This window comes from Lampetra fluviatilis, chromosome 5, assembly GCF_964198595.1.
Source record: "Lampetra fluviatilis chromosome 5, kcLamFluv1.1, whole genome shotgun sequence".
Taxonomy (NCBI): domain Eukaryota; kingdom Metazoa; phylum Chordata; class Hyperoartia; order Petromyzontiformes; family Petromyzontidae; genus Lampetra; species Lampetra fluviatilis.
The window spans coordinates 15,828,829-15,845,932 of NC_136279.1; the positions used below are offsets into that span (position 1 = coordinate 15,828,829).

Sequence of the window (17,104 nt, forward strand, 5' to 3'; positions counted from 1 at the left end):
ATCATCGATCCAACTCATTTTACAAAAAAACCACACCTCTTGGGCGTTTCTGTTGTGATACCTGTAGTTTGGCTGTAACTATGTTGTACTATGGTTTTTGTTATTGTATGTAGTGTTTCGTGGCTAAGTTGTCGTATGGGTATAGCTGTTGCATTGCCTTGTAATCAGGTTTAGTGGTTATTTTGATGTCGTTGTTGTGATTAATTGGTGTAGAGTATTTTGTTTTATTTTATTTATGACCAAATCGCTTGCAATGCTCCCTATCTCAAATCTTGGAATCTAAGCAGGGCCTGGTTAGTGCTTGGATGGGCGACCGCCATGCATGGGTTGTCATAGGACTGTGGGGCTATGTGGTGAGCGGTGCAGCAACATCCATTGTTGTACTGAACTATGCTCCCACTTCCATGATCTTCGCCTTCATCAACCCTGATCCAATAACCCACCTGACCTCCACGGCGTGGGGAGGCCCTCATCCAGCAATGGATTTGACAATGGATATACATTTGATCAGATTGTTGTCGCCTGGTTTTATGTTTTAACGGCAGTTTCCAGCAGTTGCAGATACGCTTTTTGAGTCTCATGGTGTTATCTGATACACGATTACCTGTAGGTTGCAGGCAGATTTATTTTTGGAAAGGCAGAAAACTGCCAAAATGCGCCACCCCTATCATCAAGGATTTCATGGTACAACTGCAACCAAACACCACTAAGTCAGTGTTTGTCTCATTAAAAAAAATATCACACATCCATTCATGTGCCCAACTTACAGATACTGATCGTTACAATAACGGACTATATCACCAATTAGGGGACATGGGTGTAAAATGACAAAACTTCAAAACGACAAGGTGGTATATATATTGAACTTTTTTAGTAGTGTCCACACACTTTAATACAGGCATTTAAATTGCTTTATTAAAAATTTTGAGTTTAGATATTTTTCATTTACATCTTAATTCAGTAACATGAGCTCTTCACCCCATTTCATGTAATGGAATTAACCTAAATTTCCCCACCCATACAAGACATATACTGTACTGTGATTACTGAATTAGCAAGCATCTAAAGCAAGATAAATGTTTTAATTCTTAACACTCAAAGATTAAATATTATCAGCCCAAAAAAAGCACGGTAATGACACGAACCACAATATTCATTTTTGTATTGCCTTTGGATTTTCTGAAACACATTGTGCATGTAAACATAGCAGTACACTGTAATGTGAAGCTGCTGTAGAGGAAGTTCACCGATGATAATGAATTGCAGGACTATTATTAGTGTGTACCATGATTGAGAGGGCACATTACGCCTGCCCTTCTGTCTGCTTCTTTCTGGAATAAAATATCCCTCCACAGTCTTGATCAGGAGCAAGTTATTGCATCATGTTTTGGATACATTTCTCACCAATTTATCCCTGAAAAGGGGAAAAGTTTACACTTATTTTCATTCTTGTACCACGTGGGATTTCGTTATGCACTTCTCTGTATGAACTATAAAAGATACAGAAAATACCAAAGTAACAGCTGAAGACAAATATTTTCTCAACCATTTCTAATCAATTCACAAAAACTACGTAGCAGCACACATCAATGCCAAAATGTGTAGCACTGCAAAACTTTAGAAAAAAATGCATACAGCATTTTCCAATGCAACACAAACATGCTAACAAGGTGCCTATTTCTATAAAATACTCTATTTATCCCAATATATTAGAATGTGGGGTGAAGTAATAATGCAGTGCTTAGCGCATTGAACTTTGAACCTAATGACTTAATTTTAATTACCAGCTATGCCTAACATCAGTGGTGAATTATTTTTTAACCGGTTTATATTAAAACTTGGGGAATGAAACAAGCCTGCAGCTGTCATAAGTATGTACACAGGTTGGCTAGTTTAAATGAATCCATGTAATGAGATGCTAGAGAGCATATTCACTGATATTAATATTTTAATGTTCTAAGAGAACCTCCAGAGTTTACAAAGTTCGTTTTGACTTCCTGTGCTGATTGAAATAATGTGGTGTTCATTTTGTGTTTCATATATATGTATTAAAATGAAACAAAGGTATGGTTTTCGAATTTCAAGTCTGATTAAATTTGAAAAGATAACAGTAGTTAGTCGGCACCCACATTGCAATATGACTCAAATGCGGTATAAGCAGGGCCTGATTTCAGCTGGAACTATCTGAGTCGCATCCGGCACACCACATCCAGTTTACCTATCGCTGCGGATGTCGCTACTATTCATGTGCATACTCAAGTCTACTGGTGACCCAGAAATCATTCAGTGGGAAATTAAGCCCTGAGTATAGGGCTCCAACAATGCGATTTGAAATTACTGTATTTCAATCGTATTGCAGTATTTAAAAGCTACAGAGGAGAAGCAGGATGGCAGTGGGAATCATGAAGCTATTACTGCTCCTGCACCGTGGCTGATGCTTCAGTATCCAGTGGCGCTCGCTCCTCATAGTTTGCTGTGTCGTGCTTCTGTTGGAAGGTCTTGAGAGTTGCTTGTGGGATCATTGCAGCATTCTCCTTTAAAAACTTGAGGACGTATTTGTCAGCATCGGTGATAATGTACCTGTGCCCAAACGCTGCAGAAGACATAAAAACAACACAACACATGCTGCCTGTAAGTAGATTCATGAAGACGTCTTTTTTTAAATTTCCCAAACCACATATGAACCGGCTTGACTTGGTGTATGATTAAACTCAGAAACGGTATAATCACAACTTTGGGAAATAAACTAAGAATAGTATTGCAGGTTTATTAACTGTGTAGAAACCCTACAATGATTACACTGATATGAGGTCCACAGTGTAAATTAACTTATATTATAGCTTTTCCTTCTTCATAATGGTTTTAGAGTTACATTCCATTGATGGCAATGACTTGGTTTATCAATGATGGCAGTCATATTGTATATTTAAAACATGTAACACAAGACTTTAAGCAATTTAGAGCTTTAAGATGAGGCTGCCGTGTAAGTGAAAACAATACACCTCCAGGCTGTAATATTTGCAGGAGCAAAATCGAAAATGTTAATTTGAGGATTTTTTCTCACTGTGATTAAATAGTTAACTGCAAGTGAACCATTATTTGTAAGTGAACATAAATAGTGTACAACAATAGACCGACAATGAAAATGGGGCTTTACAAGTAACTGTTAGGGAAATAGAAGAGTGCTTGTAAAACACATTACTCCCACCGATATCTGCACAATTCAAATGTACTTCCCTTTTAGCCAAAACAAATGAGACAACAAACTACTTTTATATTTAATCATTCCACCATAATGCACTTTAATTTACCCAAATAATGTATTCTGGCTGGGTGGGAAAATGAGGGCTCTACTCAATGCCAGAAGGCGGGTCAGATTAGTTCATTGTGTGGGGGACATGGAGACCTTTCACAGAACGAATCGCTGCAGGAAGCATGGAGCATCACGACTTGACATGAAATTATGGAACAAGGGGAAAATCCACCTCAGTGTATGCTTTGGCTGGCTACCAATATGCCTGCGGTGTGCAGTCTACAAGCCTCCCAACTGTCAACACTCTGCATAATCAGAGGTCACAATGCCCTGGGACTAAATGGCATTTTCACATTTTAAAAAACAAACTGCATAACATCCCTCGCATCCCCACAATCAAAGTCAAATTGTGACGAAAGTGTGCTCTGATCTGTTAAGACTCCCTTGTAACACATACATTACATAATGGGTTGCTCTGGAATAAAGGTTGCTCTGCATGACTGGCTGTGTTGCTTTGTGGGTTAAATCCTCTTATAAGATTACTGCTCTGGCACCTTTGAGACCTCCATATAGTTCTGAGTTTTAATCGTGGACTAAATTATACTTGGCTGTAAGAATGTATGTACCTTAGAGAGTAGTAGATAGGTGAAAGCAAGCCAAAAACTGAGAAAGGAATATGTGCCTGGCTCTGTGGCTGAGTAACTGAAGTAATTTATAATTGTATTCTAGAACAGCTATAAAGTTGGAATGTATCACAAATACAGTTGAGTCTGGGCTTATAAATACCACAAACTAAAATTTGCCAATTTGTATGCCCCGAAAACATAGGGCCAAAATGTTGCTTTGTTTCTCTCATACGGCAGTCAGCCAAAATATGTTTCTTCATTACGTCTCGTGATAAACACTTCATATTTCATTGGTATCTTCAGTGAACCAAGTCATTTGGCTCCTGTATAGTGTGATGCAGAGCCCACTACTGGTTTATAGTAATAACATTATATGTCACAGCCCTTTGTCGACCAACTGCTGGATGAAGGCCTCCCTATACTGTATCAGTCATTCAAATTGTTTAGCCATATTTCACCCTGCTGGTCAGTGCAGGTTGATGAGAGGGCAGGGGACAGGACCGGTCGATATATCACTTGCTACCAGAGGTGTGGACTCGAGTCATGTGACTTGGACTCGAGTCAGACTCGAGTCATGAATTTGATGACTTGCGACTCGACTTGGACTTGCATAACAATGACTTTGTCCCACCTATGAGATGTGGACTCGAGTCATGTGACTTGGACTCGAGTCAGACTCGAGTCATGAATTTGATGACTTGCGACTCGACTTGGACTTGCATAACAATGACTTTGTCCCACCTCTGCTTGCTACTGATGTTAGCTGTGGCTGGGAATAACCACCCCCTCTTGTAGGGTGGTGGTCCAGTGGTTCATGCACTACGCTATAATCCTGACGATATAGTATTTTGGTCCAACTCCTAAACATGGCTAACATTAGGGCCCCTCCCACTTCATCAACCAGCAATGACTAGCATTGTGAAATATCGGCAAACAACACCCACAAGCTTGCACTCACAATCAAATTACATATATGTATATACAGTACATGCAGATATAACGTCAAGCAAAATACTTTGTGTAACCTTTTGCTGTTGTGCTGTATAGCTCTCTGATTTGTTTTTGGGTTGTACCGCGTGCTGTTCTGCATGACGTGTGACATTTCGCTCCACGTGCTGGAAGCTTCTGCAGAAACTAAAAGTTGCGCCTCGCTGCCAGCACATCGAGCGAAACGCCGAACATCATGCCAAACACCACGCAGTACGTCTCGCAAACACATCGGAGAGTTACCAAGCGCAATGCGTTGGTATCCTTCCACTTAAGGGGCAAGATACGTTGAAGTGAAACGCCACAGGCATGCTGAGGATACCGTGAATAGTGGCGCCAATGGCAAAGTCGGCTGGTCCGTAGTACTCCGGGCTCTCGGTGGAGGTGCCGGGCTTGGAGATGCGTGTCTTCTCCAGCACCTTGCCGCCCACGATACCGGAGTTACGAACGGGCGGCTCGTAAATACTGACCGCGTCCGTGGACAGGTAGTACGAGATGATAAACCGCCGTCCTCTCTCAACTTCCCGCACAGAGTCCTGGAGAAGACACACAGGGGATAATGCAGTTGTCATTAGTTATTTTTAAAGACTGAGATACATTGTTGTCGAATTTAATAATAATACTATAACAAATAATTCACTTTCATTTTAAATACCATATATGGGTCATCAGACATGTAAGTGGTGGTTTTAATGCAAAACTGTTAGGTGTCAACTTTGCAAAAACGAAGGAATGCAGTGTAGCGATGTGTTTTAGGGTTGCACTCAATGTAGTTTGGCATGATGCTCAACGTTTCGCTATCGTGTACTGGGAGCTTTATCAGCACAACATGAGGTACAATCTTAAAACATATCAGAGAGCCGTACAGCAAATCCGTAAAAACCTTCGTAGGCAGTAACAAAGGGTCAGCGACGACAAGGTGTGGTGGCATTGGCCTTGCTGACCTTTTAACCTCGACTGAATTCCTTGCAAGGAGCTAGCTCTTAAAACCCTGAGCCTTCCCATTGATATTAAACGAAGGGATGCCTGTCGTAGACCATTCACGAGTGACCTCTCACCAGCACAGCCTCGTATCGCAGCACTTTGCCGTTGTTCTCCAGCATTTTAACAACATCCTTCTTGGGCGGCTGCGGCACCAGAGTGAGGCAGTTTTGCAGCGAGTCCTCCAGGGACCCAAGCCCATTGTATGGTGGAATTTCCTTCAATGAAACGAAATACACATGAGCCGCATTAATATTTTGTATTTCACCTCCTGATATAACACTTTTCAAGGCACATAAAAGCGGCTCCTTTGAACTGTTGGTTTAGGTCTGCCAGATAGAATGTTGTCAATGGAATATTCACTACATGTGTTGGTCTCGAGAGATTAACATTTATGCAGCTGTAGTGTGTCCAACTGAGTCGCAGACGTTGTTCCTTTTAGAGGCAACACTTTTATTTGTAACACCGTAACACAAAGGGGTAACTGCCCCTTTACCAAATACAACCTCGGGTGGTGACCACCCAGCTAACTACACTATACAGAGGAGTTACTGCTACGAAGGGTCGGACCCTCACTCGGGTCTCCGACCACGTGTTTGCCTCGTAGGACAAAGAGCTTCCAGCTTGAGACGTAGAGCTTCCAGCTTGTAGAACGAAGAGCCCCCGGGCCCTCTCAGGGACCCGCCTTATATCCCCCTACGGTCGGAGCCGCTCCGCCCTCGACCCCGCCTTCTCGAGCATTCTCGTTCCCTCTCGATCCTTCTCAAGAGCCTTCCCCAGACACGTGATCACCCACTAGCCCCCCCACCTGGGGCCCCCTGTGTGGACACTAGGGATCACGTGTCTACGGGGTCAACCAGAGTGCCATGGCCCGGGGCAACCCTGCCCCTGGGCTGACACTCACCCACTCCCCCTCGGGGGAGCCCCCCACCACACGCTGTGCATGGTGCCCGCACTATCCCAGTGCTCGCCAAGCCCCGCTAGGGCTGGTGTTACACACAGCCACCCACACGGTGCTGTCCACGATGTAGGAACATCGAACGGCGCAGCCCTTCTGGGCCGGCACCATACAGTGACATCCCTGATGTCACTACACAGCTATAAACTGATATCAAACATTTGTTTGATAATTGAGTACTTTTCTAAGACTTGCAGCTCTGGTAATGACTCATTTAGTAAAATTATGTATCAACTAGCCTTTTGCCCGTCCAAGGACGGGTGTATTGCAGTAAATCTGAAACTTGCAAGCGAAAGGCAGACCGCGACGTGATATTCATTACATCCATTCGTGTGCAATTTGTAAGGCCGCGGTGACAAAGACTTATTTAATTTTAATGTTATAATCCCTTGTTCATCATGACGTCCTTTTTACTTTGATGTCTCAATAGCGTTTAGGAGATCGCGTGATGTGAGGGTTCTGCCTTTGTAGTGAGGGTTGTAAGTTGACGCCGAGGAGGGGGGAGCAGGCGCCTCGGCCCCCCATGTGGAGTGACGTCAGCCGCTAATTATTATGAATGGGGGGGGGGTCCATTTTGAGGACGTAACCTGCTCATGATTATTAATGAGGGGGGATGGTCGACGTGGAATAACGTCACCTGCTCATGATTATTAATTAGGGGGGAGGGTGCTTCATCTGGAGTGACGTCATCTTCTCATAATTATTAATGAGAGGGGGGGGGGGGTCCATGTGGAGGACGTAACCTGTTCATGATTATTAATGAGGAGGGCTGGTCGACGTGGAGTGACGTCACGAGCGTTGCACACAGACATTCTTGGCTCATTATATTAGGTAATAGTAACAGGGACGATGTCCATTTGGAGGATGTTACCTGCTCATGATTATTAATGAGGGGGGCTGTTTGATGTGGAGTGACATCACTTGCGCATGATTATTAGTGAGGGGGGGGGAGCACTCCATATTGAGTGACGTCACCCGCTCATGATTATTAATGAGCAGGGGTGGGGGGGGTGTCCATTTGGGGGACGTCACCTGCTCATGAATATTAATTAGGGGGGCTGGTCGATGTGGAGTGACGTCACGAGCGTTAAGGACAGAAATTCCTGGGTGATTGTATTAGGTATGAGCGAAATCAAAATTAATGTAATCATGTCCTTGTAAATACATACACAAACAGTCTTCGTAACCATATACAGTAATACCCTGGTGAACGTCAGGGGATACTTTCTCGAAAGGTGCGATGACAAATATTGAAACGATGTAAATCAAATAAACTTACAGGGTAGGTGGAGGCGAAGGCTGAGGCGACGGATACGAGCAAGGATGGACGATGCAGTCAGCGATGTAAGTGTGGATTGAGGTAGCGCAAATCGGGTATTAATAATAAACCGACGACGTATTTGCGAAACGACGTCAAAGGGGAAGGTGTAAATCGGGGTATTACTATATATCAAGAGATCGAGTGGTTGTCATACAGATGTGCAAGCATGTATACAGGAGTCTAAATATTTTCTTGAAGAAAGTGCACACAGATGTCGTCCACCGTGCAGTCACAAATGAACGCATCCGTTTCATATGCATGCAATATCAAGACAGACCCAATGGGTCGAGCAGTGAGCCTCACCCGTGTGATGGAGTACGAGGGGTACTGCTGGGGCGGTTCCACGGGAGTGACATCTGACATCTTGAGGTATTTCTGGTAGAAGTCCTTGGTGAAACGGTCCGCGTCGTACAGCAAGAAGCGGCGTCCCATTACCTCCACCTCCTTCCCTAGGACCAGGTCCTTGGGCGAGAGCCACCCCGACACCTCCTGGTCTGACAGCTCCAGGACGCACGATGGGAACGTAGCTGCAGGGGGGGCAGGGGGCATAGTGTGAAGAGCGTCTCACCTCGCACTGTGTTCAACAACCATACTGCAGGACGTACGTTTGTATGTATGTTGAACTTCTTTAGCACCGTATGTAGCCAACCGTGCTAATCAGAGGTACGAGGGAAGGACAGCTAAATACCAAAAGCAGTTCTAAAGAAATTCATTTCCAATTTAGATTTAAAAGTGCATAGCTCCAGTGGCTTTCAAATATCACAAGGAACAGCATTTCAGACGGCTGCAGAAGCACACGAGAAAGCGTGCGATGCAGTGACCATCTTTGTTCAATGGTTCACCAAAAGCTGGATGACCGGAGTTTACAGAATTATGTATGCTCCTTGATGGGATCAGCAAGGTATTGTGGTTCATATGTGGCAAGCACTTTGTGTGTAATGAGTGTAACCTTATAATGCAGCTCAGTAGGCACTCGATGGACATAGTCGGATCTTGCATTATCCGTCACGACACGTGGCAAATAATATTGGACACTCTGCAGCTTGGTAATGTACTTTTCCAGACGTCCCGTAGTGTAGTCAGTTGCAATAATCAAGCCTTGTCGATATAACTATGCTACACGCCACCGTGTTGGCTATGTCATGACTCAACAGTTCTAGAATGTATTGTAGAGCCCTGATATGAACATTGCAAGACGCGATATTTTGCACGTGGTGATCAAACGATATATTCTGGTAGAATATGGTGCCGAGGGTCTTTAGATGAGTAGAAAACTGAATCCTGGAGTCTGTGACCGCCACACCTAATCCTCCCACATATTTGTTTCACCTGAGCCCGAGTGCCAAAACACTTGTCAAACTAATTATTTTATTGAGCCTGCTCGACTTTGAAATTCCATTCCTTCATCTCGTTTTCCCAAGTTCTTAGAATCTTGCTCAATAAAAAAAAACACAACTCTTTTCTTGTACACCGTCATGAATGTTGTTTATCGCTGGCCCTTTGGCGTTCTGGGCTTCTGGGCCTGTGCTTGGCAGCTGTGATTTAAAAGCATAAGTGTCACAGCGCAAGGAGCTCTGCCGTGTAAATGAAATCGTAGGTGTAGTCACAAGGTAATGGGCTCAGGCGAGTCGCAAAAAAAACCCATCATTAATTTGGTTTACTTGAGATTGATTGATATAAGAACACTCGTTACAGATCTTAGAAAATAAATAACCGTAGTCAGGATAAAAAGGTCTGTTAAAGTGACTTCAGGTCTGTGACATCTGTGTTTGTTCTCTGACCACAAGGTGATGCAGGCTGTGAAAGAATCAAAAGGACATTTACATGTGTCAAGCGATGACTTGGATATCACAATTGCAATGTTATCTAAATCATAAGAACAAAGAAACAAGTTAACACGGTATAATGATTCAAGTAGAGTATTTGCCCTAAGTATAATTTTGTCGTAAAATGAAGTAGTATTTTTACATAAACATGGTACGTTCATGTTTATTCGCGAATTTACCAACGTAATGGGAAGAAAAATGCTTCAACATGCAACATGGACCAATTAAAAGCTAATCCAATGTAAAAATTAAAATCACATGCTTATTATTATAATATCCAATAAAAATTATCATTACATTTGTTCGCGGCCACGTGTGGTCTCTGTTTGTTTTTCGGGTGCCCCCTAAGCCCAAGAGGGGGCCCCCTCTAGTGGCCGCGCGCTGCACCTATAAACTAAAACTAAACTTTGTATTTTACCAAGGCCCACTGAGCTATATAGCTCTTTTTCAGAAGCGACCTGGCCACAAATGAGCTCAACGAAGTGGCTTATCATGTGGACATTTATAGCAGCCAAATACTCTAAACGCATGTTGATTATAAATGTGGAGGGAAAAACCGGGGGACCTGGAGAAAAATCCCCGCGACCACGGGGAGAGAAAAACACGCAAACTCCAAATATACAGGCATCAGGGTTAGGATCGAACCCATGCCCTCCTGTATACTAGGAGAGGTCGTTATCATCTCGCCATCGTGGCACCCATTGATGTAAAATTATGCTTAAAATGATATAATTTTTATTATGATTAATTTATTATTACTAATTATAATAATTAGAAAACTTCTATAGCTCCGGTTCATGGCAAGCCATTATAAGGACATTGAACCCTTGGAGTGTGGGACCCACGGCTTATGGAGCCACGATCCTTGGGGATGCGCTGTCGTCGCAGGAGCACGGGAAAGGGGTCCCGGCCATCGTTGGGCTGGTGAACCTCTCGCACTTCCAGCGTGTCGTCCACCAGGTAGTACTGCAGCACCACGGGCCGAACCTCGCCGCTCTCCTTGTCATCCCATACGCAGTAGAACCTCAGCACCTGGCCAACACAGAGCACAACAGCAACGTTTCTCTCCGGATCATTGAGTTGCTGCAGAAGCTGCCTTACACGTGGAGCAAAACATCAGAAATAATGCCGAGCAACTTACGGTAAAACCCGGTAGCACATCAGAGGGTTATAATTAAATTTGTGATCAGGTGCTATCAGATGTAAATGGCTGAGCGGCTTCCTCACATGTGTCAAGGAGAGGGTACCTTGCGGTCCATGGTGAGAAACTGGCCGAGCTTGTCCAAGGCGGTTTGCATTGGGGCAGCCGGAGCTGGCGGAGGCATCTCCTGGCGTGGATTTGATGGCATCTCCTCTGGCTCATTCAGCAATATCCCCTCGCTCTGCAGAAAATCCTACAGGAAGATCGCGCGGAAGAGGACACCATGATGTACGCACTGAGGTATAACGTACAGATCATTTAAGATAATATACACACTGAAGTATAATATATAGAAATAATATTTTTTAATCAGACTCGTGTATCAGCAATGGCAAAGGCCAGGTGACTGGGCGGATATGTTATGTGAGTGCTAAACAAATGCAACATAAATTCACGTACATTGAATAAATGCATATGCTGCTATAACAATTTGTCGATTGTAAATTTTTACATTTCGTGTATGCACATTTCAACATTATCAATGAAACAAAGAGAAATAGTAAAAAACATAATCTACGTGCATTTGTTTAAAAAAAAACTCTTATGAACAAGTCATAAAACAAGGCGAAAGGAAAGTAAGGATACAGGTTGTTCCTAGATCATGACTTTGCATAATTACATGTGGACTAAAGATTTAAACCAAACAATGATCTTCAACAGTATCCTTGACGCTGTATGGACACACGTCAATGTCTCAACTGATACTCAACAGTATTAGCCCATCTTAATCGTTACATTACAATGCTAAAATAATCAATTTAGAAGTTTATTGACTAATATACATATGGGCATGAGACGTCAATACCTATGGAGAATGGAAAATGAACTCTTGAAATGGTACATAAACCACAAACCCATATTAAACAACAAAAAATGTGGACAAAAGATGCGACATACACTACTCTATATAGATGCTATACAGCAGTGGTTCCTAACCCTTATGGATGCGTGGACCACTGTCAACCCTCACAACAATTTCTGCAGACCACAATTCAGTAAAAAAAAATCTATGGTGTGTAGTATTGTGAAAATAAATATTGTATCTGCAACAATTATGTGGACCACTTCCCAATTCTGTAGACCACTTCCCACGGCTTCACAGACCACGAGTGTCCCATGGGCCACCATTTGGGAACGACTGTTAAAGGACAATGGTAGGGAATTTCATTAGGACTGCTTTGTGAGTTTAGTTAGTTGTCCTTCCCCGCACCTTTGATGAGCATGGTTGGGTACTACGGTGCAAAATAAGTTCAACATACATACATACAATGGGAATTAAAAATGCAGTGAATTAAGTGTTTTATTGATTTGTGCATAAGTAGGCTTTGGTACGTACGGCAGTGAAGCGGTCGCAGTTGATGATGTGGAAAGTCTTGCCGTACATCGTGATGCTGGTCGCCACATTGAGGTCCTTCCAGTGCCAAGTGTGCCCCTCGTTGTTCTTAGGCATTTGCTGCCTCTTCATGAGCTTCCCCTGCGTCAGACCAGAGTTCTCCACCGGGGGCTCCATCACCACCATGCTGTCATCCTCCAGGTAATAGTATATGATGACTGGACGAATGAATCCGTCTTCGTCAGAATACTCGTCCGCATTCTGCTTGAAGTAGGCATCGAAACGCAGCACCTGACGCAAGTAAAAGCAAGGACATTTTTACAACAGAATCCTGTTTTATTTGTGACAATATTACGGTGTTTTATGTTGCCAATATTTCGTATGCATTTTAAGTTTGCAGAATGCCTCTGTTTGTTCCAAGAACATCTGACTGAGGTGAATACATATATGTCGACAGATTATAATGTTCATTGCAGCTTTTAAAAATTTAACCAAAATTTTTGTATTGCTTAACATTGTTGATTTAATTACAGTACAGTATTTGTACAAGGCAATTCGCTTGGCATAGTGTGCTCAAGAAAGTAGTTAGCAGAGGAGCCAGGTGCTCAATTGTAGAAGTTCAACTTGTTTTAAATAAATTTAACCTTTCTTATCACACGTAATTCGTATGTATATATAACTTCATTCACACCGTACGTAGCCAACTGTGCTAATCGGAGGTGCCTCATAACAAGACACCGCATACTGTAAGACTAACATTACTGCCCTAAATGTCTTGAGATTGGGGTGCGTTTAGATGTTGTATTCATCGAAATGACATCATAAGGACAAACGGCACACATATCTATTATCATAGCAATGCTGATCTGTAGAAGTGCCATTGTCCAAAATCTTAGCGTGTTGCATATTTTCTGTATGTTTATTTAATATGAGAGTGTTAATGATGGTTCGTGCTTTTACAACACTAACAATACAGTCCCATATTTTTGTCCTGATAATCACTTGCACTTTATTTGACAATGTTCTTCGCATTGTCAACAGTAAAAAAAAAACCTTCATGGCCTCTCAATATGCGAAAGTGGATAGAACACTGGATACTGTGCTCACAGCTTTGTAAAAATGTCAAGTGGCTGCACTTGCAAACAACTTACGATGTTCAACAAGTTCTTGAAAACTTGTGACATTCAAGGATGCCTGACAGTAATGAAGCACCATGTATGATACCTGCTATTTTTAGTAATTCTTCGAAAATGTTCTTGCAGAAATGCTCAACATTTTACTTTTTCTGTTGTAACAACAAAATTGCACCTGTAATCTTTTAACTAATACAGTAGTAGTGCAATAGTATTGAAAAGGCACATTCATCTAAACACAGTTCTTCTGGTTGACTTTACTCCATTAGTGCCGGTGACTTACTAAACTTTGGTCTCAGTAAACCCTTTATTGTGAATTATCTAATAAGTTAAACATTCAACTTTGAATCCTATAATTTTAATCCTAATACCTCTGCTCATAGTAAGAAATACACGTAATGCAATCAGTTTATAAGCCATCCATATAGAATGTGATACTGTATCGTACATGACATAACATGAAATACAAATATAAACACTTTCTTGTAATTATTTTGTTGCCATTGGTAAGCTGTATCTTAAGTTTAGTCATGATTGTTTAAGAGGTTTTCTAGCTTTCTGGAAAATAATGTGAAGTGTCCGCAAATGGACGGACAAACTGACAAATAGACTTAACATTTCATGCTCATTGTAACAAGCAGCCATCGCCTCCCCAGTGATGTAGCCTGGTTGGCATGGGCCCTGGTGAATTAAATTAAATGCAGCTCCCCTGTCCAATTTCCACACCCCTCATCATAGCCTGGCCACTTTAGGCTGCCCGGTCCGTGGGTCTCAGTGCAGTTTTATGTATCAGGCAAGGCCCACTGAACTATGCAGCTCTTTTTCAGAAGCGACATGGCCACAAATGATAGCTCAACGAAGTGGGTTATCACGTGGAAATATAAAAGCAGGTAAATACTCTAAACGCATTTTGATTCTAAATGTGGAGGGCAAAACCGGAGGACCAGGAGAAAAATCCACGCGACCACGGAGAGGACATGTGCACCACCACTGCTCCTGCCATAAATAATGTATCACCTTCTTGTCCCAGATGACGTGCGCAGGTACGAACGGCGGTGGTGGTGGCGTGCGGGGTGGCCCATACGTAAGAAGGGCCTGCTGCGTGGCCATCTCCTCCAGCTCGGCCAACGAGGGCTGCACTTGTGTCGGACCCCACTGCGGTGCCTCTGTGCCCACGCCAGCGCTCGCCACCCGTGGCTGCGCGTACCCATTTCTGTAGTCCAGCGTCTGCAGCCGATGGAACCTGGGCTTCTGCTCTCAGCAAACATCGTTCAAGGGTTACGTGTAAGGTTGCTGTTGCAATTTGGCTATGTGGAATCGTAATTCTGCTGTGATTATAAACAGCATGAAAATCTCAGCTTATCATCGCACATAGTCGTTAAATTGAGTACAACTTTATGATAAGTCAATGGACAATAGACCCCAGATATGCACATGCACACTGCTGATGATTATGCTTATGAAAAGTCAATGGTTGCACTGGTATAGTACCTCCAATTAACACGACTGACTTACGTACGGTGCGAAAGAAATTCAACATACGTAGTCCATGATATCTGGATTGCTGGCTCTCCCTTTGTTTGAAGAACATGCTCAAGACTCGTCTTTCTCTTCTGCCTACGATTCCCTAGAATAGTAATTGAATGTGTTTAACTATTGTTTTTTGTCTGTTTTAACCTTTCTCTATTTATACTCTTTGGTTCTGACTTTACCGAAAGAACCAAAGAGTATGGATTCCTGCAGTCACGAAAGCTTCAAATCAAGACTACTTTCTCTATTGCACTTAAGATACATTTGATCAGAATTCCTTCCTGTCAGGCATCTTGCGATATTTTTTTTTACATTTTAACACTATAAAAATCAAACGTTTAATTGTATGGATTTCCACCCCTGGCTCAGGAACGCAAAGAGACAGATACAATACGAAACAGGATTTCTCCACAAATCTGGCTATCGCCTGATGAAGCTAGTTGTAATTACTGGTGAAACGTCGTACTCAAATTGTAAATGCTGTAGGTTTACTCTCCAACACACCGGTGTGCTGTACTAGTAACGAATTGGCACGTTCTGTTTACGTGACAAACCTTACTAATTGGCTGGTCGAGTGGTGGCGGGTTTAACGACACATTTATATTTAGGCGATCTAACTGAAAATAAACCTCTTATAGAGACAGATAAATACTGCTCCACTCTTGTTGAGATACTTGAATACACCCTCTGCCTTAAATTAAAAACACGGACAATTATGTCCGCCCTACTATGCTTTAATGCACGCGTAATTATCAAGAAGTGTTAGTAAAACCTGTAAAATGCTTTTGTGAAACTTTTATGAAGTCACGCACACGGTGCGGTTGAAAAGAACTCGCCACAAGAGGCCAAATACACAAACAACAACAAGAAGGAGGATCCAACGTGGAAACAATAGACACGAGCAGACACAATAGGAGGTGTAAGGCACCAAAGAGAATACACACAAGAGGGAGACACACACGAGGGAGACACAAGAGAGAGAATCAGCATGGTTGGCTACGTACGGTACATGAGTACAACAGGGGACGTAAGAGATGCAGGAGAATGCGTGAAAGACGGAGACATGATATACACAAGAGACAGAAAAGGGATCACAATACACACAATGAGACGTAAGAGGAGATATCAGAGGCGACAACGAAATAGATGAGAGGTATAAACAACACGTACACAGGATGAAGAGACACAAGAGACACACGCACACTGTGGAGGAGACAAAATAACACGCACAGGAGACGTAAAAATAAACTTTTAAAAGGGGGAGCCGCAAGTGGAATCACAAGGGCAGAGAGGGGGGGGGGGGTGCGAGCCCCCCACGGAGTTCGAATCTCACTCACGGCAGGGTCCCTGAAGGAGTTCCCGGGCAAGAATGGCAGCTCCGGCGTGGACAGAGACATCTTCAATCTGACAACAACAACACGCAAACTGAATCAATGGCCACACGGAGAGAGAGAGAGAGACTCTCTCTCACGGCTACAGCAACAGCAGCCTTCTCACTATCTCTCACTAACTCACTGCTACTACTGCTGCCACCACCACTCGTGTTGGTTCCTGCGGGTCACTGCGGCTCACAGCTGCGGTGGCGGCGGTGGCTGTGGCGGCGCGTCCTTGCGTCTCCACGGCGACGGTTGCCAGGCGACGGTTGCCAGGCGACTGCCTCACATCAACAGCCGGCGGTGCCACGTGCGGCTGCTGTTACAAACACAAAGATTCTCACACCCACCATTGGAACCTCCTTTGCCAGTAGCAAAATACGATAATTGTTTTTTTACCCTTTTATCTGGCAACAAAACTGACACCTTTTTTTACAAGGAGTCATGTTTGTATTAACCACAATACCTGCAGTCGGAATGCAAACAAAAAACACAACTCTGATTGGAACCTCCTGGCAAAGGAGGTTCCAATGGTGTAAATGTTTACCCCGAGCTCTCATACTCTGATGGTGCGTTGTCTTT

At 43.1% G+C, this 17,104-nt stretch overlaps 1 protein-coding gene across 2 annotated transcripts; it reads right to left on the bottom strand.

Moving 5' to 3' along the window:
* Window positions 1–851: 851 nt before the first annotated feature.
* On the bottom strand, window positions 852–16,752 carry EFHC1 (EF-hand domain containing 1). 2 transcript variants are annotated; one of them, XM_078856953.1, is made up of 10 exons: window positions 16,665–16,752; window positions 16,487–16,553; window positions 14,637–14,870; window positions 12,490–12,777; window positions 11,200–11,346; window positions 10,798–10,984; window positions 8,430–8,653; window positions 5,925–6,065; window positions 5,189–5,402; window positions 852–2,593 (listed from the first exon to the last, which is right to left on the bottom strand). In XM_078856953.1, exons 2-10 carry the CDS (start codon window positions 16,544–16,546, stop codon window positions 2,412–2,414), a joined length of 1,677 nt encoding a protein of 558 aa, XP_078713079.1. In that variant the 5' UTR covers window positions 16,547–16,553; window positions 16,665–16,752; the 3' UTR covers window positions 852–2,411. The 2 variants fall into 2 exon arrangements, with proteins under 2 accessions (XP_078713079.1, XP_078713078.1); XM_078856952.1 differs by having other exon boundaries at window positions 16,487–16,745.
* Window positions 16,753–17,104: the final 352 nt, after the last annotated feature.